This window comes from Aotus nancymaae, unplaced genomic scaffold (genome assembly GCF_030222135.1).
Source record: "Aotus nancymaae isolate 86718 unplaced genomic scaffold, 86718_ANA_hifiasm-v0.15.2.pri h1tg000051l, whole genome shotgun sequence".
NCBI classification, from domain to species: Eukaryota; Metazoa; Chordata; class Mammalia; order Primates; family Aotidae; genus Aotus; species Aotus nancymaae.
Genome location: NW_026988465.1, coordinates 17,469,564 through 17,491,705, shown reverse-complemented (window position 1 = coordinate 17,491,705; position 22,142 = coordinate 17,469,564). Strand labels below are relative to the sequence as shown.

At 38.7% G+C, this 22,142-nt stretch overlaps 1 protein-coding gene across 2 annotated transcripts in view; it reads right to left on the bottom strand.

Moving 5' to 3' along the window:
* CDKAL1 (CDK5 regulatory subunit associated protein 1 like 1) overlaps positions 1–22,142 on the bottom strand; it is a 716,352-nt gene that overhangs the window by 509,830 nt on the left and 184,380 nt on the right. For both annotated transcript variants that reach the window (XM_064363032.1, XM_064363031.1), the window contains one exon: positions 11,760–11,856. In XM_064363032.1, coding sequence (XP_064219102.1) covers positions 11,760–11,856 — 97 coding nt within the window. The remainder of the gene's footprint in view (positions 1–11,759; positions 11,857–22,142) is intronic.

The following is a 22,142-nucleotide window of genomic DNA, read 5'->3' as shown; positions in this document are numbered from 1 at the left end:
CACTTGAACTCAGAAGTGGACCAAGCAAACCTAATAGACATTTACAGAACTCTCCACCCCAAATCCACAGAATATACAGTCTTCTCAACACCACATCACACCTACGCTAAAATTGACCACATAATTGGAAGTAAATCACTCCTCAGCAAATGCAAAAGAATGGAAATGATAACAGTCTCTCAGACCACAGTGCAATCAAATGAGAACTCAGCATTAAGAAACTAACTCAGAATCGCACAATTTCACAGAAACTGAACAATTGGCTTTTGAATATTGACTGGATAAACAATGAAATGAAGGAAGGAATAAAGATGTTCTTCAAAACCAACAAGAACGAAGACACAACGTACTGGAATCTCTGGGACACATTTAAAGCAGTGTCTAGAGGAAAATTTATAGCAATAAATGCCCACATGAGAAACAAGGAAACATCTAAAATCAACATCCTATCATCAAACTTGAAAGAGCTAGAGGAGCAAGATCAAAACAACTCAAAACCTAGCAGAAGACAAGTAATAACTAAGATCAGAGCAGAACTGAAGGAGATAGAGGCACAAAAAGCCCTTCAAAAAAATAAATCCAGGAGCTGGGTTTTTGAAAAGATCAACAAAATAGATAGACCACTAGCCAGATTAATAAAAAAGAAAAGAGAGAAGAATCAAATAGATACAATAAAAAAACGATAAAGGGGATATCACCACAGATTCCACAGAAATACAAACTGCCATCAGAGACTACTACAAACAACTCTATACACATAAACCAGTAAACCTGGAAGAAATGGATAAATTACTGGAGACTTGCACCCTCCCAAACCTAAACCAAGAAGAAGTCCAAACCCTGAATAGACCAATAACAAGGGATGAAGTTGAAATAGAAATTAATAGCCTACCAACCAAAAAAAGCCCAGGTCCCGATGGCTTCACAGCTGAATTCTACCAGACATACAAAGAGGAGCTGGTACCACTTCTTCTGAAACTATTCCAAACAATCCAAAAAGAGAGAATCCTTCCCAAATCATTTCATGAGACCAGTATAGTCCTGATACCAAAACCTGGCAGAGACTCAACAAGAAAAGAAACTACAGGCCAATATCCATGATGAACATAGACGCAAACATCTTCAATAAAATACTGGCAAACCAACTGCAAGAGCACATCAAAAAGCTTATCAGTCACAATCAAGCAGGTTTCATCCCAGGGATGCAAGGCTAGTTCAACATATGCACGTCTACAAGTAATTCACTACATAAACAGAACCAAAGACAAAAACAACGTGATTATCTCAATAGATGCAGAGAAGGCCTTTGACAACATTCAACAGCCCTTTATGCTAAGAACTCTCAATAAACTAGGTATCGACGGAACATATCTCAAAATAATAAAAGCTATTTACGACAAATCCACAGCCAATATCATACTGAAACGGCAAAAACTGGAAGCATTCCCTTTGAAATCTGGCAGTAGACAGGGATGCCCTCTCTCACCACTCCTATTCAATATAGTATTGGAAGTTCTAGCCAGAGCAATCAGGCAAGAAAAAGAAATAAAGGGTATTCAAATAGGAAAGGAGGAAGCAAAATTGTCTCTATTTGCAGACGACATGATTGTATATCTAGAAGACCCCATTGTCTCAGCCCAAAATCTCCTGAAACTGATAAGCAACTTCAGCAAAGTCTCAGGATACAAAATCAATGTGCAGAAATCACAAGCATTCCTATACACCAATAACAGACTTAAGGAGAGCCAAATCAAGAACGAACTGCCATTCACAATTGTTACAAAGAGAATAAAATACCTAGGAATACAACTAACAAAGGATGTAAAGGATCTCTTCAAAGAGAATTACAAACCACTGCTTAAGGAAATAGGAGAGGACACAAACAGATGCAGAAACATTTGATGCTCATGGTTAGGAAGAATCAATGTTGTGAAAATGGCCACACTGCCGAATGTAATTTATAGATTCGATGCTATCCCCTTCAAGCTACCTATGACCCTCTTCACAGAACTGGAAAAACAACCTTAAACTTCATATGGAACCGAGAGAGCCCACATAGCCAAGTCAATTCTAAGCAAAAAGAACAAAGCTGGAGGCATCACGCTACCTGACTTCAACCTATACTACAAGGCTATGGTAATCAAAACAGCATGGTACGGGAACCAAAACAGACATATAGACCAATGGAACAGAACAGAGGCCTAGCAGGCAATGCCACAAATCTACAACCAACTGATCTTTGACAAACCTGACAAGAACAAGTAATGGGGAATGGATTCCCTGTTTAATAAATGGTGTTGGGAAAACTGGCTAGCCATGTGCAGAAAGAAGAAACTGGACCCGTTCCTGACACCTTACACTAAAATTAACTCCAGATGGATTAAAGACTTAAACATAAGACCTAACACCATAAAAACCCTAGAAGAAAACCTAAGCAAAACCATTCAGGACATAATAGGCATGGGCAAGGATTTCATGACTAAAACACCAAAAGCATTGGCAACAAAAGCCAAAATAGACAAATGGGACCTAATTAAACTCCAGAGCTTCTGTACAGTAAAAGAAACAATCACTAGAGTGAACTGGCAACCAACAGAATGGGAAAAAATTGTTGCAATCTACCCATCTGACAAAGGGCTAATATCCAGAATCTACAAGGAACTAAAACAGATTTACAAGAAACAAACAAACAAACCTATTCAAAAGTTGTGGAAGGATATGAATAGACACTACAAAAGAAGACATCTATGAGGCCACCAAACATATGAAAAAATGCTCAGCATCACTGGTGATTAGAGAAATGCAAATCAAAACCACATTGAGATACCACCTCATGCCAGTTAGAATGGCGATCATTAAAAAATCTGGAGACAACAGATGCTGGAGAGGATGTGGAGAAATAGGAACACTTTTACACTGTTGGTGGGAGTGTTAATTAGTTCAGCCATTGTGGAAGACAGTGTGGCGATTCCTCAAGGACCTAGAAATAGAAATTCCATTTGATCCAGCAATCCCATTACTGGGTATATATCCAAAGGATTATAAATTGTTCTGTTATAAAGAAACATGCACACGTGTGTTCACTGCAGCACTATTTACAATAGCAAAGATCTGTAACCAACCCAAATGCCCATCGATGATAGACTGGACAAGGAAACTGTGGCACATATACACCATGGAATACTATGCAGTCATAAAAAATGATGAGTTCGTGTCCTTTGAAGGGAGTGGATGAATCTGTAAACCATCATTCTCAGCAAACTGACACAAGAACAGAAAATCAAACACTGCATGTTCTCACTCATAGGCAGGTGTTGAACAATGAGAACACATGGATACAGGGAGGGGAGCATCACACACTGGAGTCTGTTGGGGGGAACTAGGGGGAGGGACAGCAGAGGTACGAAGTTAGGGAGGGATAACATGGGGACAAATGCCAGATATAGGTGACAGTGATAGAAGCAGCAAACCACCTTGCCATGTATGTACCTATGCAACAATGCTGCATGTTCTGCACATGTACCCCAGAACCTAAAGTGCAATTTTATATATATATATAAAGGTGTAGTGCAATTATATTTATATATATATAAAGATGTGAAGCAGCTGGGACTTGTGACAGAAATGCAAAATGGAATAGCCACTTTGGAAAACACTGGCAGTTTCTTAAAAGGCAAAAGAGATGCCTACCATATGACCTGGCAAACTCAGGTATTTGTTTACCCCAGAAAAATGAAAGCATGTATCTATACAAAGACCTGTGCATGAATGTTTATGCAATCTTTATTCATAATGGCCTTTAGCTGAAAACAACATACATATCCATCAACCAGTGAACAGATGAACTGTGGTCCACCCACACAGTGAAAAAATTCTAGGTACTAAAAAGTAACAACTACTGATAAATGAATCAACATGGATGAATACTGAAAGCATTGCACTAAGTGAAAGAAAAAAGACACAAGTAATATATTCATTTATATGACATTCTCAAAAAGACAAAACTATAGAAACAGAGATTGCATCAATGGTTGCCAGGGACTGGGGGCATGGGAAGAGTCGGCATGGTTGAATATGAGAGGGCACAAGGTAACTTTTTAGCACAACGGAAATTATGTGGTAACTGTCCAAATTCATCAGAAGTGAATTTACCTCTCTGTTAATTATACCTCAATACACGTGACCTAAAAATAAGAAAAAAGACTGATATCATGAACAAAGAAGAAAATAATGAACAGATAGTGAACAAAGGGCATGCAGAGACAGCCAGTACATTACACTGCTTCTCCCCCTTCACCTGTTCATGTTATCTTCCCCGGCCACCCCAACACAGCATTTCACCCTGTCCTGTGGTTCACCGAGTGCAAGCCCCTTCCTTCTCTCCACCCTATTGTACTCATCACTCATCTGCACTACTCCACATGACACTTCTTAGCACTCCCCCTTCACTCACTCATTGCTGTTCATTTTCCCCTCCAGGCATCTTACACACAGGTGCCTACCCTTATGTTGTTGTCTCTGACTGAAAGTCCTTTTTCCTTTCTCCAGTCATGAAAACCACTCCTCAACATCAGAGGCCCGTGAAAGCATGGCTGCATCCTGTGTGTGCCCACAGCCCTTCTCCTCACGCAGATTCATCTCAAGGATTTGCACCTCCCATCTGATTTCACAGTCTTTAGGGAGAATATACATTGTATTCAGCTCAGAATCTCCAGCAACACAGAGTTGTGCTCAATGTTGATTCTACTACTAAATAAATTAGTGAATTTTTTAAAAAATAGAGAATACAGAGCACTATGTAGGTTCCATAATAAGCATAATTACATGGATTAATTGATTTAACCCTTAAAAAACTCAGAGAAGGGTTCTATTATTATCACCATTTATCAGTTGAAGCTGAGGTACAGAAACGTTATGTAACTTGTACAAGGTCACAGAGCTTATGGCCAGGCACCGTGGCTCACGCTTATAATCCCAGAACTTTAAGAGGCCGAGACAGGTGGATCACCTGAGGTCAGGAGTTTGAGACAAGCCTGACCAACATGGAGAAACCCTGTCTCTACTAAAAATACAAAATTAGCTGGGCATGGTAGCACATGCCTGTAATCCCAGCTACTCAGGAGGCTGAGGCATGAGAATCACTTGAACCTGGGAGGCAGAGGTTATGGTGAACTGAGATCGTGCCACTGCACTCCAGCCTGGGCAACATGAGTGAAACGGGAAGGAGGGAGGGAGGAAGAGTGGGAGGGAAGGAAGGAAGGAGGGAAGGAAGGAGAAAGAAAGAGAGAGAGAAAGAGAAAGAAAGAAAGAAAGAAAGAAAGAAAGAAAGAAAGAAAGAAAGAAAGAAAGAAAAGAAGGAAAGAAGGAAAGAAAAGGAAGGAAGGAAGGAGTAAAAAGAAATAGTGCAGCAGGGATATAAACCTATGCAATCTAGTTCCTGAATCCATGCTCTTAATCACCATGATATATCACATTTTAATCATTAAATAGGTGAAACATGCAATGAATACAGGTGAGATTAGAAGATGCCACAAAGAAATGAAACCAACAGGTCAAGGAAGGGAAAAACATAAATGGTTGTTTAAATGTACATGTCATTCTATCACAATACTGCCTTTTAGATAATGAAAGGTCAAAAACTGGAACATGGCAAGAAGAAATGTTTGAAGTAGGGACGAATAGGAGGACAGAGGTCCTCAAGCGTTGCCCTCAAGACTGATCCCACTGTTACTGTGTCACTGCTGCACTTTGTGAATTTGTTTACCTTTTGCAACATGGTATATGATAGAAATATTCTCAAATTTGGCCTTTCTAATGCAGCTTTAACTGTACACATGATTTTCAAAATTAAAGTGCTCACATTTGAAATACTCAAAAGTCAATCATGTTTCACTTTTCGAGATTAAAGCAGCCTGCCTGAAAAGATGTTTAAAACACTGCAAATCAACCTAGTCCCTGAGATAAGTGGACACCTGTGTGAAAACACATTTCTGTTCAGCTCTCCAAAGAAGATGTTCACCTGCCTGCAGGGCTCACAGCTAGCACAGGAGGAAGCCTTGTCATTTACAAATTTTCAATAACAAATTGTATATTCCATTGTGAATTGCATGTTTTAACATTTTACAACCTGTGTATTAATTTGCAGTTTATTTAGAATTTCTAGAGCTATAGTAAGTTACAATAATCAGTCCAATGAATTAACACCAAGCCCAACTTCAAATGTGGCCCTTATTAGCACAGAAAAACTACACAAAACATACAATTTCATAAACACACTTTCAAGTAAGAGAGTGAGAGCCAAACTTCCTAATGAATGCTGTTCCTGTTAATAATGGATACTGTAATAACTGACAAATAACACTACCTTAGGAGGAAGAACTCAGCAAATAAATACTGTTCCACTCATCTCTCCCTAACACAGCTCATAACCAGTAGACACAAAGGGTATTTCCATCTGAGCCTTCAAGAGAAATTCCCAACTAATTCATCTCACTGTGGTCTAGGGACCCGTCCAGCCAGATTCTATATGAAGCTGGAGAAGTTCTGGACTCAAACCAGATGTCTCTCTCTAAGAACCAGAACGTCAGCTCAGTGAGGACAGGGATCTAGGACGAGTTCACACACTGATGCACTACCAGCACCTGCACAGCACAGGGCTTGCAGCAGTACACCGAGTGCAGAGCAGGCACTCAGTAAGTACTTGCTGAACCAAAGAAATAATGATATGGCACGTCTAGGATTTGAAATCAGGTTTTCTGGTGCCTGAAGTTTACTATTCTTTTTTACTGCAAAAGTTAAGAGAACATCCTATTTCCTGGTTAACTAATCTAAAAGAAACTTTCTACCAACAAATTAGCCTAAAAAAAACCCAGAAGCATTCAAACAGGTATATCCATAAGATATAAAACTATCTACAGCTCACATAAATGACATCAACAAATAGCAATAATAAAAATGGCATTGTATGAAAACTCTAAGGCAGATGATTAATCATAACTATTTGTTAAAAGAGAAAGGAAATTTTTCAGTGTAAGGTAAAATGTTTCAACATCCTGAAGAAAGACAAAAAGATCTTGATTCTACACTGGTTCCTGATAAACAGACATGATCTAGATATAAAATTTAAACTTCATGCTAAGAAAAAGGGTTTGGCGGCCAGGCATGGTGGCTCATGCCTATAATGCCAGCAGTTTGGGAGGCCAAGGTGGGTAGATCACAAGGTCAGGAGTTTGAGACCAGCCTGGCCAATATGGTAAAACTCCATCTCTACTAAAAAGACAAAAAATTCAGCCAGGCGTGGTGGTGGGCATCTGTAGTCCCAGATCATCCTTGGGAGGCGGAGGCAGGAGAATCACTTGAACCCAGGAGGCGGAGGTTGCAGTGAGCCGAGATCATGCCACTGCACTCCAGTCTGGGCAACAGAGAGAGACTTCATCTCTTAAAAAAAAAAAAAAGAAAGAAAAAGGTTTTGGCTAAAACCTTTTACTCGAGACATTTATGTTTTCAAATCTGTTCTTTCTCCTCTTCCACTGTGAATAAATTAGACAGGTTTGTGCACAGATTTTTGCTTCAAGATGGGAGAAGTACAGAGGTTACAGCCACCAAAGCCAGCGCATCTGGACTCAGAGGATGACAGGCTTTATTTCTGGTTTCAATGTTCTGTTATTTTCTTTCCACACACCATCACACAAATAATATTAATCACAACTAGGTGATTTCAGGAGACAGTGGGACAGTTGATAATCAAAGGCCCAGAGGTCAAATAACTGCTCGCTATGTGTTCTCACCACACTGCCTTACTCTTATTACTAAAATAAATGCCCCATTTCTACAGGCTGATACTGATGGAAACTAGCATGTTATGATAGTAGTAATTTCTCTTTATCTGTTAATATCTTCTTAAATGACTATTCTATCAGCGCTTTCAAACAGTACAATAGAAGTCCCTTAGCTCAGATGTGCAATAAGTAGCTTGCTCACCCCACGATCCCCACCTCATGGAAGCTTTTGATTTTAATCACCTGGTCAATAGAATTGACAAATTCTCCCTGTACTATGAGTTTACAGATAAAGCCTGGCAAAAGGTAAAAGCAAAGAATGTAGTTACAGTCGTTCTTCCTTCCACTTCTGTTAACATGCTCCCATCATAGAAATTCTGTGAAGGAATAACATTCTTTACTCAATCTTGTAATACAATTCTAAACTTCATGCTAAAAATAGTTTCCCAAGTCACTGAATTTAAACATCTATTCTTTTTGCACTTCAGAATTGTTTTCTCTTTGTATAAAATATAATTCATTTCTTTATTTCATTGTAACTCACTATATTTCAGAAGGTTTCTAGTTTTACAGCAATTCTACAGAACACTTCTATTCAAAAATATGTCTCCCTAAAGATAAAATTATAGATAATTTTTGTTTTCTAATTTGTAATTTGTTTTCAAAATGTTCAATTATGTGGACATAATTTTCATATATAAAAAGGTCAGTGACGATAAATAAAATGTCACATACCTGCCACAGAAAATAAATGTTCTACAAAATGATATTAACAAATAATAATCTTATACTTTAATAATACTTAATGCTGGCAAATATACAATTAAATTACACCTCTGAAATGTTAATGATAGTGTAATTCCACTTTCAGAAACTTTTCATAATATACTAATTTTAAATTAAAAATAAAAGACCAGTGAGAGAATTAATATATTATGTATATTTCCTAAAAACTTGAAAATTCTTATATCCAATAATTAAGGAATAGTTAGGTATATTATGGTATATCCTTCAATCGAACACTAATGCCAGACTTAAAAATGGTTAAAAAGCTCATGGAATAACATACAAAAATAAAAATACAAAATAGTTTAGAGGTTACAATTAAATAAAAGATGCCAAGGTTAAGTCTGAAGGAGATAAGCAAAATTATAACTGCATTATGGTGACAGAAATTTAGATTTTATGTCTATTCACTTTTCAAAATGTGTTCTTACTTCTCCAATTATAAATGAACAAAATAAAATAAACCTAAAGACTACTAGTGGTAACAAAATGAGACTATGTGAAAGAACAAAACCACAAAAGAAACTCTCAACAGAGTAAATACACAACCTACAGAATGGCAGAAAATGTTTGCAAACCATGCATCTGACAAAGGTCTAATATTCAGCATCCATAAGGAACGTAAACAAATTTACAAGAGAAAAACAAACAGCCCTATTAAAAAGTGGGCAAAGGAAATGAACAGACACTTTTCAAAAGAAGACACATATGCAGCCCACAAGCATATGAAAAAAAGCTCAGTGTCACTGATCGTTAGAGAAATGAAAATCAAAGCCACAGTGAGATACTTACTACATCATGCCAATCAGAATGGCTATTATCAGAACATCAAAAAAACAACAGATGCTGGCAAGACTGGAGAAAAGGGAACACTTACACACTGTTGGTGGGAGTGTAAATTAGTTCAACCATTGTGGAAAGCAGTGTGGCGATTCCTCAGAGAATATAGTTTTGCTCTAAGCAAAACTACCATTTGACCTAGCAATCTCATTACTGGGTATATACCCAGTAGAATATAAATCATTCTACCATAAAAACACATACATGTTTGCAAAAGCAAAGATATGAAATCAACCTACAATGACATATTCGGTAAAGAAAATGTGGTGCATATACACGATGGAATCCTATGCAGCCATAAAAAAAATGAGAGCATGTCTTTTGAAGGAATATGGGATGGAGCTGGAGGTCATCATCCTTAGCAAACTAATGCCGAAGCAGAAAACCAAATACCACACGTTCTCACTTTTACATGGGAGCTATATGATGAGAACACATGGATATATCAGGGTAATACCACGCACTGGGGCCTTCTGGAGGGTAGTAAGTAGGAAGAGGGAGAGGATCAGGAAAAATAACTAATGAGTACTAGACTTAGTACCTGGGTGATGAAATAACCCGTATAACAAACAGACACGTGTTTAACCTATTAACAAACCTGCACATGTACCCCTGAACTTAAAACAGAAGTTTTAAAAAGAAGAATGTTAATGGTAATAGACAAGTTAACGGGAATATGTAACAGGACAAAAAATGGTGCTGGATTAAACATAAAAAAATGTTTATTTGCCAGTGTCACAGCTTTGTGTTGGATCAATTTTCAGGGCCAACACAAAGCTGTGACACTGGCAAATAAACTCACATTAATAGCACAGTGTCCTCCCTTAAGCTGTATCTGGAGAATCTCCTGTACATCCTAACATACACTTTTCCCTGCACACAATGGAGTTCAAAAAAATGTTGCCATAATGTATGCACAGAATAGGCTTTTGCGATACTAAAGAAATTCTGCTATTCTGGTAACTTCATTGCTTGAGATGAAATCTAAGGTGAACTCTAAGCTTTTACCACATTCCGTCTCTAAAAAAGACTTCCAATTAGTTTCCTATTTCCCTATGATAGCAGGATTATGTTTATAGAGAAAGTTAGTCTTACATGAAAAGATAACTTGGGAGTCCCATATTCATTTCATTCCTTAAACCAAGAGAAATCAAAATGTAAACAGACAAATGGTAAAAACAAACTAAAGTTACCAAACATTCAGGTTCTGTTTGTTTAAAATGAGAATGTTTGTTCAAAGATTATTAAATTTGCTAGTGCAGTAAGGACTTCACAGCAGAAAACAAGTTCATTACACTGAGAAAATGATACAAGAACCTGTCAATAGTATATCAAATAAGGAAAAATGTATTATAAAGTTCAAAGCAGATGCCAAATAATCATGTCAACTTATACTATGAGCATATAACGTTTTTACATTTATTTAAATTAATGTAAGCTTTTTAAACAAACAACATTGCTGAGCTTATCACCTACAGCTTCAGTAGAATGTCGAGAAGGAAACAGCACCATCATTTGATCAATGAATATTGGCTGAATATCAGCTACTTCAAGGCATTTTGCAAAGAGTGATTGGCTACAAAGAACAAGAGAGAGAATAGACAGCAGTCTCCTTACTTCACAGAGCCAACTGGCCAAAAAGAAAAAAGGATGCCAACAACAAAAATACAATGGGAAGATTTTTTTTCAGGCAATCATCAAACACTTATTGAGTACCTACTCTGTGCCAGGTGTCACAGAAAAGGCTAGAGAAACATGGTGAGAGTTTTTTTAAGAAGACTTAGTAACTATTCTCATGAGGCTAACAATTTAAATAACACAGGTGGGCTGTATTCACATAATCATGTAACAGGTAACTGCACAGTAAGCAGAGAAACTAGAGAAAAGAATTAGGGAGGACGACACAGAGTAGGCAGAGATGGCTTTACAGAATGTTGTCATGCTGGAGCTGAGATGTGTGGGGGTGGGCATAAGGGAGGTGGGGCATTTGAAAAAAGGCAGCGATGTACTAGGGGGTGAAAAGCAAGTAGGTGAGAGAGGTGGAAAAATTGTAATGACTTGGAAAGTGATGGAAATAGACAGCCAAAGACCGGGTTATTAAGGGATATAAATTCCATACTATGGCTTTTTCTTGTGTTGCTGTTTCTTAATGAGAAAAATTAACACATGTTTTTATGCTATGCTGAAAAAGTTACACAGAAATGACAGTTTTAGGGACAATAAGGAAAATATGTTTAGGACAGTCATAAGTGTAACATAGCTTATAAATAACCTACAAATAGAAAATAAAATGTGAAGCTATTATAGGTTTTAACAATGTAAGATTTTCTTTTTGTGCACCACGTACAAGCTTACCCCAATGATACTCAGTCCTTTAAGGTAGTCCTGGCGAGGCTGGGCTTGAGGAACACATCCCGCCAGTACTATTTTCTTGTTCTCCTCTTGAGCTTTTCTAAAAGATTGAAGAGAAAACAGTGTCAATTCCTTTGCTCACGGGTATACTCTCGGAAACTGCTGTTAGTACATATTAGTTGTCCAAAAAATAATAGGCCTATCTCACATGAAACAGGATTTTCTTGCAACTGGTTAAAGAAAACATAATAAAAGTTTTGTACAATATGTCTATTTATCATAGCATTAAAGAACACAATAGCAATCCAATCTGACAATGCCTTTCATTACTGTCTCATTACAAAACAAAAAAAATCCATTATTTTTTACTGTATTCCTAAGGACATGAATCACTCTTGAAAACTACATTTTCCAGATAGGCAAGCTAAGTCTTCAAGTAGGTTACTTATTTTAAATGTTAATGACAATATGCCTAAAACTTAACAGATTACTTCCTAGTCTTTTGACCAACATAAAAGTAAAATATACCTTTAAAAAACTGAAACAGAGAAGAGTAAATAAAAGGTATAATACCCTACGTCCCGGTAATTCAGACGTCTCCTCAGTACTGCTCCCCAGAGACATGCTATAGTTGATTGCATATGCTTACTTCCAGACACCAGACTATTCCTCACATATGCAAGCATATATGGGAAAACAAGCTTGTGCTTTGTACATACAAATAGATATGAATGTTTGAGAAAGTACTTCTGGACTACAGAAACACAGATGTGAAATCCACACTCAGTTTTGTAATTTCCTTATCATAAATTCTAAGTAACTGGGTGCAGCGATTCACAACTGTAAGCCCAACACTTTGGGAGGCCAAGGTGAGAGGATCACTTGAGCCCAGGAGTTTGAAACCAGCCTGAACAACATTACAAGACCTTGTCTCTACCAAAAATAAACAACTTAGCCAGGCATAGTGGCGCATGTCTGCAGTCCCAGCTATTGTGGAGGCTGAGGTGGGAGGAGCACTTAAGCCCCAGGAGCTCAAGGTTGCCATGAGCTATGATGGCACCACTGTACTCCAGCCTGGGCAACAGGGCAAGACAGAGTCTCCAAAAAGGAAAAAAAAAAATCTATAAAACAGAAATATTGGTTTGAAGGTATATATATATATATATATATGGCTATTTTTTTAAGCATTTCTTTACTCAAGAGGGTGCTGGCAATATATTTTGATGTGACATTATCATTCAGGTATGTGTTGATATCGTAAACATTTATTTTGTGCTACAAGACAGTAGTGAACAAAGCAGAACTGGTATCTTTTCCTACAAACTATTCAAATCCTTTGCCCATTTTAAAATTAAACTTTCAAGTCTTCAATTCTTCTGCATGAGGACGGGTTTTGGAGTATGTTTTGATGCTTTTTGACTTTTATCTTTGGGCATTGCATATTATGTACCAAATTAGGTCCCTCCTTCCACCACTACAAGCAACCTCTGGGTTTCTGAGAAAGGTAAGGGTATTAGCAGCCCAGTTTCTGTACATGTAACATTAAACTATAAGGAAACCTAGCACAATATTTTGTCTTTGTCAACTTTTTCAAGATTACAAATTCAGAACTAGAGGCCAACAAAAAATTGGGCTCTTTGTGATAAATAGCCACGTCAAAATTTTCTGGGAAGTACACAGAGAATGATTAAATAAATGAACAGACAGAGTACAAAATACTATTTTAACAGCACCTGTGTTTCATTTCAATAGCTTCTTAGAACACTTTGATAGAATTTTCCTTCTTGGAATCCCAAAAAAATTTAACAAAATAAAAACAAATCTGACTGTGGTAGATTGCATAGCACATCCAAGAGAAATACTGCCTGGCTCTGCCACCTGGTTTTACTCTTTATCAGTACCAAGTACATCAATGCACATAAATACTTTTTTGTATTAAATGTGAAATACCTTATCAAATAAAAAAAATTTCCATTTTCATTAGCCATGTATACAAAAAAGTTAACATTAAGTTTCTTCAAGAACTTTCATTATAACACCCAGAATCGCTGCCAAACATCCAAGGTAGACCCTGAGATGACTAATAATTAAATCCAAATATAAAAAGACTGCTTTCTATAATGCTATTCAATTACTTATTAAGCATATCTAAGACATTACGGTGAGTGTTTAAGAGAACATGGTAATAAAGAAGACAAGGGCCTTGTACTCAACAAGTTTATGCTTTATAACATTTGAGATATAAAAGAACATAAAAAACATAGGATCCAGTAAGGTGCCCTTAGTGACAGAGATGGACAGCTAACACACCATGAAGGGGAAAAAGAATATGCAGAAAACACAGGAAAAAGCTTCATGAAGAAATTTAGGAGGATTTTATTGGCAAGACAGGAGTAGGAAAAATGGAGATGATGGAGGCAGAGAAACCTCAGGGCAGTTGTTAGAGCATGAACAAAGACAGGGAGGAGGTAAGTATTTTATTATATTAATAGAAAGAATTTCTGTATATGGGAGAATGAGAGGACTGATATTGTAGAAACAACCCTAAGAGGCTAGAGAGTCTCTAATTTTGTAGGCAATACAAAAATCTCTTAAGTTTTGATGGCGGAGTGGAACTTTGAGAACATAACACTGGTGACATAGCATAAAAAGTCAATACATTTGACATTGACATTCCCCTTCTGTTTGCCCTAAATAGAAGGGGAAAATAAACCAGGAGGTAAGGAAATTAATTTAATATCCAGGCAAAAGGATCAGAGAACCAGAAGGCATGCAGAAGATTTTTAAAAAGATGATGATGACTTAAAAAAAAAAAAAGGGGAGATTAGTTCTCTTGCTAGAATATACTTGAAAAATACCAAAGGAGGAATCCAAGGTAATGCGAAAGTTTTAGTCTAAAGTAGGGGTCAGCAAACTTTTCTATAAAGGGTCAGAAAGTAAACATTTTAGGCTTTGCTGGTCTATTGCAACTTCTTAACTCTGTGACATTAGTACAAAAGCAGTCAAAGACAATACTTAACATGAATGGGTGTCGAATATTAATAAAACTTTACTTACGAAAACAGGCAGCAGGCCAGGTTTGGTTTGCTAATCCATAGCTTAAGAAAACAGAGAGAGAGAGAGAGAGAGAGAGAGGGAGGGAGGGAGGGAGGGAGGACGGGGGTGGGGGAACAGAGAAACAGTTGTGCCACTGGCTATCAGAGTGATTGAGTATTGGGATAGAAGGTAATAAAAGTCACCTATAACACACTGAATCTGAGGATCTAGCAATACCCATCAAATCTCTGAAACCCAAGTTGGCTGGCTGAGAATAAATCCAAGGGTAGATTTTGGAAATGTCTTTGAAAGTGATAGTTGACGACAGTGGATGCAGCAGTGTCAAAGTGTGTGGAGAGAATCCAATCCAATACAAAACATCACAGTTTTATAGAGGTGTACAAACATTTCTATAGCATCAAAAATAATAGTGTGGAAAACAAAGAACAAATCATACTGTGACAATAAAAACTGTGGTTAGCACTTACATCTCACTTAATCAGGATAACAACCATTATTATATAATTAGTTATGCAGAATACTTGAAAACAGTACAGCCAATATATAGCAACTCAGGGACAATATCCTGGTGACATGAAACAGGTGAGGGCTTCTTTTAAGGGAATCAGAAAACCCAAAAATTAAAAGAAAAATTGAGGTGCATGATTAATTCACACGATATACCCACTGATATGGTTTGGCTGTGTCCCCACCCAAATCTCATCTTGAATTGTAGCTCCCATAATCTCCACATATTGTGGGAAGAACCTGGTGGGAGGTAACTGAATCATGGGGGTGGTTTCTCTCATGCTATTCTCGTGATAGTAAGTTCTCCTGAGATCTGATGGTTTATAAGGGGCTTCTCCACTCGCTCTGCTCTCATTCTATCTCCTGCTCCCCCGTGCCTTCTGCCATGGTTGTAAGTTTCCTAACTGAGTCGATTAAACCTCTTTTCTTTATAAATTACCCAGTCTCAGGTATGTCTTTATCAGCAGCGTGAGAATAAACTAATACACTCATGTAACAAACCTGCATGTGTACCCACTGAATCTAAAATAAAAGTTGAAATTAATTTTTTCAAAAAAGAGAAAGCCAGGTGTCGTGACTCAGGCTTATAATCCCAGCACTTTGGAAGGCCAAGGTGGGTGGATTGCCCGAGGTCAGGAGTTCGAGACCAGTGTGGCCAACATGGTGAAACCCCATCTCTACTAAAAATACAAAAAAATTAGCCAGGTGTGGTGGCATGCACCTGTAAACCCAGCTACTCGGGAGGCTGAGGCAGGAATATTGCTTGAACCAGGGAGGTGAAGGTTGCAATGAGCTGAGATCATGCCACTGCAGTCCAGCCTGCGTGACAGAGCAGAAAGAGAGAAAGAAGAAAAAGAGAGAAAGAAGAGGCTAGGTGCAGCAACTCGCCCCGTTAATCCCAACTCTTTGGGAGGCCTAGGCAGGTGGATAGCTTGAGCCTAGGAAGGAGTTTGAGACCAGCCTGGGCAATGATGTGAAATTATACTGGCTTTGGGGGAAAAATTATTTCCTTTTTTTTAAATTTGGCTTTAAAATTCTAAGACAGACTAGAACTTTAAGCCAAAAATCATAGCCATCATGGAATATTAATGTCAAATGACCAAATAAAGTAACAAATTTTTGTTTGTTTGTTTTTTGTTTTTGAGACAAAGTGTCACCGTGTCACCAGGCTGGAGTGCAGTGGCGCCATCTCAGCTGACTGCAACCTCCACCTCCCAGGTTCAAGCGATTCTCCTGCCTCAGCCTCCCAAAGAGCTGGGACTACAGGCGCATGCCACTACACCAGTTAATATTTTTATTTTTAGTAGAGATGGGGTTTCACCATGTTAGCCAGGATGGTCTCAATCTCCTAAGCTCGTGATCCGCCGGCCTCAGTCTTCCGAAGTGCCGGGATTACAGACGTGTGCCACTGCGCCCAACCTAAAGTAGCAAAGTTTTAATGCAAATTCAGAGTATTTTTGTTCTCAACAGTCCCTTCTTACAGCTTGTTCTTTTTGTTTAGTTAGCTTTGTTCAGGTTAATAAAAGCCTAAAAAAAATTTCCTTTAAAAATGTACCCAGCACAGACATATTTTTAAAAGCTTTTATCCCGCAAAATATGAATGGTGAAAAGAATAATACCTTAAGAAAATTTAAATAGTATTAATTTCCATGTCTTCACTTCAGACAGCCTTCAAATGCAAATATAAAAACTGAATATAAATTTAATATAACGGTTCATATTTTCTTGAAACATATTTCTAAATAAAAAGCTGTACCCTTGTCTATAGTATTCACTGGAGTAATAGAGAAAACATAAAGAAGACTTTCCCTCTTGTCTTCCAAGAACCAAATGGAAGAAACAATTTGTACAATTTTTTTATTGAGTCTCACTCTGTTGCCCAGGCTGAAGTGCAGTGGCGTGATCTTGGTTCACTGCAACCTCCATCACCCAGCTTCAATTGCTTCTCCTACCTCAGCCTCTGGAGCCGCTAAACTAGAGCCCTCGTCCACCCACAGTGCATTCTGTTACTGTGTTTCCATCTGCTTCACAAAGGCAACAAGGGTCTGTGAAAGATCTGTTTAAAGGTTTTGTGGCTTTATTTTAAGGGGAAAAAAATGTGAATACAGATACAGACTTCTGTGAAGAGGTTGAAGGTTTTTAAAAAGTTGGTTCATTATAGAAAGAGAAATTCAATGAGACATATAAAAAAGTTTAAAAAAGAAACTAAAAGGGAAAATGATGGGGGGAAAGTAAGCGATGGAAAAAAGTCAAAGGTGCTACCTGCAGTAATTAGATAATGGTGACTGTGGTGCTTGCACACTGGGTAATGGATGAGAAATACAGCAAAAATAAAGCAAGCACCAGAGGAGCTTAACTAGACTTATGGCTCCAAAGTGAACCAAGTGCTGACAACAGGAATGATTCCTTAGGCTTATAAGAAGATGCTTCTCAGCCGGGCGCAGTGGCTTACGCCTGTAATCCCAGCACTCTAGGACGCAGAGGCAGGCGGATCACTTGAGGTCAGGAATTTGAGACCAGCCCAATAAACATGATGAAACCCAGTCTCTACTAAAAATACAAAAAAAAAAAAAAAAAAAATTAGCTGGTTTTCATGGTGCACCTCTGTAATATAAGCTACTCAGGAGGCTGAGGCAGGAGAATCGCTTGAACCCAGAAGGCAGAGGTCGTACTGAACAAGATTGTGCCACTGCACTCCAGCCTGAGCGACAGAGCAAGACTCTGTCTGAAAAAAAAAAGAAAAGAAAAAGGAGATGGTTCTCATAGCCAGGCAAAACGGTGCACATCTGTAGTCTCAGCTACTCAGGAGGCTGAGGTGCAAGGAGAGTTTAAGCCTAGGAGGTCGAGGCTGCAGTGAGCTTGGACTGTGCCACTACACTCTAGCCTGGACGACAGAGTAATACTCCATTAAAAAAATTTTTTTTAATTAAAAATTAATATTTTAAAAAAAGAGAAGAAGATGCTTCTCTCTGAGTCCTGCCAGGCTGGCTGCTACAGTTCATCCTCCCTAGAAATGTTTCCCTAGATGCCCCAGCAGCAAGGTGAGGGGAAAGATCCTTGTCATCCTGGGAGGCTGGCTGCTGTTGCCTATGGTGTGATGGGGCTTCATGAGAATCTGAACAGATGAGACTGGCTACTTATGAGTTTGGTGCCCGAGCTCATTTAACTCTAGGTAAACCTAAAAAATAGAATTCCTGAACCTGCCAGACTGAATCTTTCATACCCTGAAAATCACTGTCAATACCTATGTATGTCACCTGATAGAAAGCTTGTCTCTGTGACACGTTTCCAGTTCTCTAAAACTGAAACGTCAATCCTTCAAGGTAATGAAGCATATATATGACCTAGTTTCTCAGGCTGGTGACTTAAAAGCTGTATCTGAAATACTAAGGGCCATAAGTTTGTTCTTTGATTTAAAAATTCTGCATCAAGCCGTTTGTACAAGTTAATCGCAATCAGTCAACAGCAAGTCCATCCAGTTCTTCCCAAAACTCTTAGAATTACTCTTGTCTTCTCAAACTCAATCCATCAGCAAATTCCACTTCGAAATACACCAGGTTTCAACATACCTCAGAAATATCTCCAGGTTTGAACCACTTACTGCCATCCCCATAGCTACCCCTGTGGTCTAAGCCAGTAACACTTTTTCCCTGCTGTCTTCCATCTTCATTCTGTTAGACTTTGCTCTCAACATGGCAGTAATCTTTTTAAAACAGAAGCCAGACCATGGTACTCCTCTCCTCAAAATCTTTTCATGGATCATCATCTCACAGGGACTAACAGTTCTTAAAATGGCCTACGAGGCTCTAACTACCTGGGCATCCCTCCCTTCTGTGTTCCTTCCCTTATCTTCTCCTACTCTTTCCTCATTCACTGTATTCCAGCCACACAGGCCTTCTGAGTATCCCTGAGAAAAAGTCATTCGTTCACCTATGTTACACCCTGGCACTTGCTGTTTCCTCCACTGATACATTCTTTGCCCAGATGTCCAGATGGTCACTTTCCATCATCTGCCTCGACTTTGCTCACATCACTCTCTCACCTGTTTAAAACTTATACTCCATAGCAACACCACAGGCTGCTTCCCTATTTCATTTCTTTTCTTTTTGTTTTTTTGAGATGGAGTCTCACTTCTTTACCCAGGCTGAAGTGCAGTGGCACAATCTCGGCTCACTGCAACCTCTGACTTCTCGGTTCAAGCAATTCTCCTGCCTCAGCCTCCTAAGTAGCTGGGATTACAGGCATGTGCCACCACGCCCAGCTAATTTTTCTATTTTTAGTAGAGATGGGGTTTCACCATGTTGGCCAGGCTGATCTCGAACTCCTGACCTCAAGAGATCCATCCACCTCGGCCTCCCAAAGTGCTGGGACTGTAGGTGTGAGCCACTGCACCCAGCCTATTTCTTTTTCATAGTATTTCTCACTTGCTCCTCTACCATGTAATTTTTTTTTTCTTTTTTGAGACAGGGCCTGGCTCCATTTCAGCTCGCTGAAACCTCCACCTCCCAGGCTCAAGTGATCCTCCCACCTCAGCCTCCCAAGTAGCTGGGACTACAGGCACATGCCACCATGACCTGGATACGTCTTGATTTTTTTGTTTTTTAGACACAGGGTTTTGCCCAACCTGGTCTCAAACTCCTGAGCTCAAGTGATCTGCCCACCTCAGCCTCCCAAAGTGCTGGGATTACAGGGGTGAGCCACCGTGCCCACCCAATTTAACCTTTTAACAGTGTGTCTCCAACCACCTCCCGCCTCCAGAGCATGAACTTCATGAAGATGAGATTTTTGTATATTTTAGTCCACAGGGATGTTACCAGACTTAGAATATGCCTGGCACATTGTAGTAGCAAAAAGGAAACAGGAGGGGACTAAAAGAACAACCATGAGGAGCAGCTAACACAAACCACAGCATAGGCATATAAAAGAACACCACAGGCCGGGTGCAATGGCTCACGCCTGTAATCCCAGCACTTTGGGAGGAAGAGGCGGGTGGATCACGAGGTCAAGAGATCGAGACCATCCTGGTCAACATGGTGAAACCCCGTCTCTACTAAAAATACAAAAAATTAGCTGGGCATGGTGGCGCGTGCCTGTAATCCCAGCTACTCGGGAGGTTGAGGCAGGAGAACTGCTTGAACCCAGGAGGCGGAGGTTGCGGTGAGCCGAGATCGCGCCATTGCACTCCAGCCTGGGTAACAAGAGCGAAACTCCGTCTCAAAAAAAAAAAAAAAACGCCACAGTCATTTGAGAAGCCGGGTAGTGAAATGGTTAAGCGCCCAGACTTGAGCCAGGCTGCCTGGGTTCTAACGCTGGCTCTCCTATTGACTAACTAGACAACCATTGTGGAATTACTTCACCTCTCTCTGCTTTACCGTCTTCACCTACAATAGAAGTTCCCACCCCATGAGGTTGTTGTGAGGGTTAAATGTTGTTAATATGTGAAAAGCACTTGAAAAGTGCTGGCGTGCAGTAAACACTTTTTAAACACAGAATTATAGAGATCTTCAAGTGCAGACAAGGAAATGTATCCACAATGCATGTTTTCAAGAAAGCAGCAAGTCACAGAACAGGATGTAAACTATGTCCAACTGTCACAAGGAAGGTACATGCAGAGAAAAACTGAAAGAAGATACTCTAAATTGTCAATAACTATCTTTGTAGTTATTTACTACAAAGCAGGAGTTTGTACTACTACTTTGTTGGATTAAGACAGTAAGAAAATAAAGAAGAAACTCCCTCTGCCTGACACCGAAACAGAGCAAGAGGAAAGAAAGAGTTTCCCAGCAGCTGTGGTAAGGCTGCATCCTGACAAGCTCCTTAGAAGGCATCATCTCAAGATTAAGACTAAGAGGACACAGATGTCATAAACAGTAATTCCCTATCTACCTGCCTAACCTGCTTTATGTAACCTCAGTGAGTTCCCCAACATTAGGAGAGTTTCTCTTGGGTAGGAAGGTTGCTTGTTTGAATGGATTTTACCCAACTGGTCAGTATCTTCTATAGTATTCCTAATAAGCAGTCATGTGGCTTCTGCTTTATTTCATCAGATGCAGGGATAGGGAGTTCATTACTTCAAAACTTCCTGTTTAATCACTGAATGCCATGTTATTATTATTAAACTTTAATTCATAATAGCTTTCACCTATTCATCCAAATTTGTCCTTTTAATCAAAAAACCTGAGCTACATCCCAAATCGTTTTTGATCCACAAAAAAAAAAAAAAAGAAATGAAAAAGAAAAAGGAGTAATAATTCTAACAAAAGTGTTTCCGTGTCATGCTTACTTTTCTTATTATAGGGAATAGAGCAAATCTAAGTGACTCTGTAAGGTGACTGCCTAAGATAATCAGAGGACATGGAGAATTTCAAATTTTTAGAAGATATCAAAAGCTTTCTAGCCCTATCATTTCATCTTGTAAAAGAGGAAACTGAGGATCAGAAAGATTAAATGGTTTGCCCAAGGTCAAAGTAAAGACAGAGTCATTACTGGAAATCATCTATCACTGCCCTTTGCTTCAATATAATAATGCGCTAAGCTCGTGATTACCAAGATCCATCAAGCTGTGTGGCCTCATAATAAATAATCTCAGTAAGCCATGAGTATTGATTCTTCTCTTTCTTTTGTAGATGTCACCTATTACTTCTCTACTGAATTTCTAACTAATCTAATAAAAGGTCTAATCTACTCAATCTACCATCACCATTCTAACTGCTATGTAATGAATCTATAAAAATTTCTGGAGTAAATGATGAAAATCAACAACTTCCTTTTATATATGATTTTTGAAATTCATTAATGGATATTATTTTGTGCCTATTACGC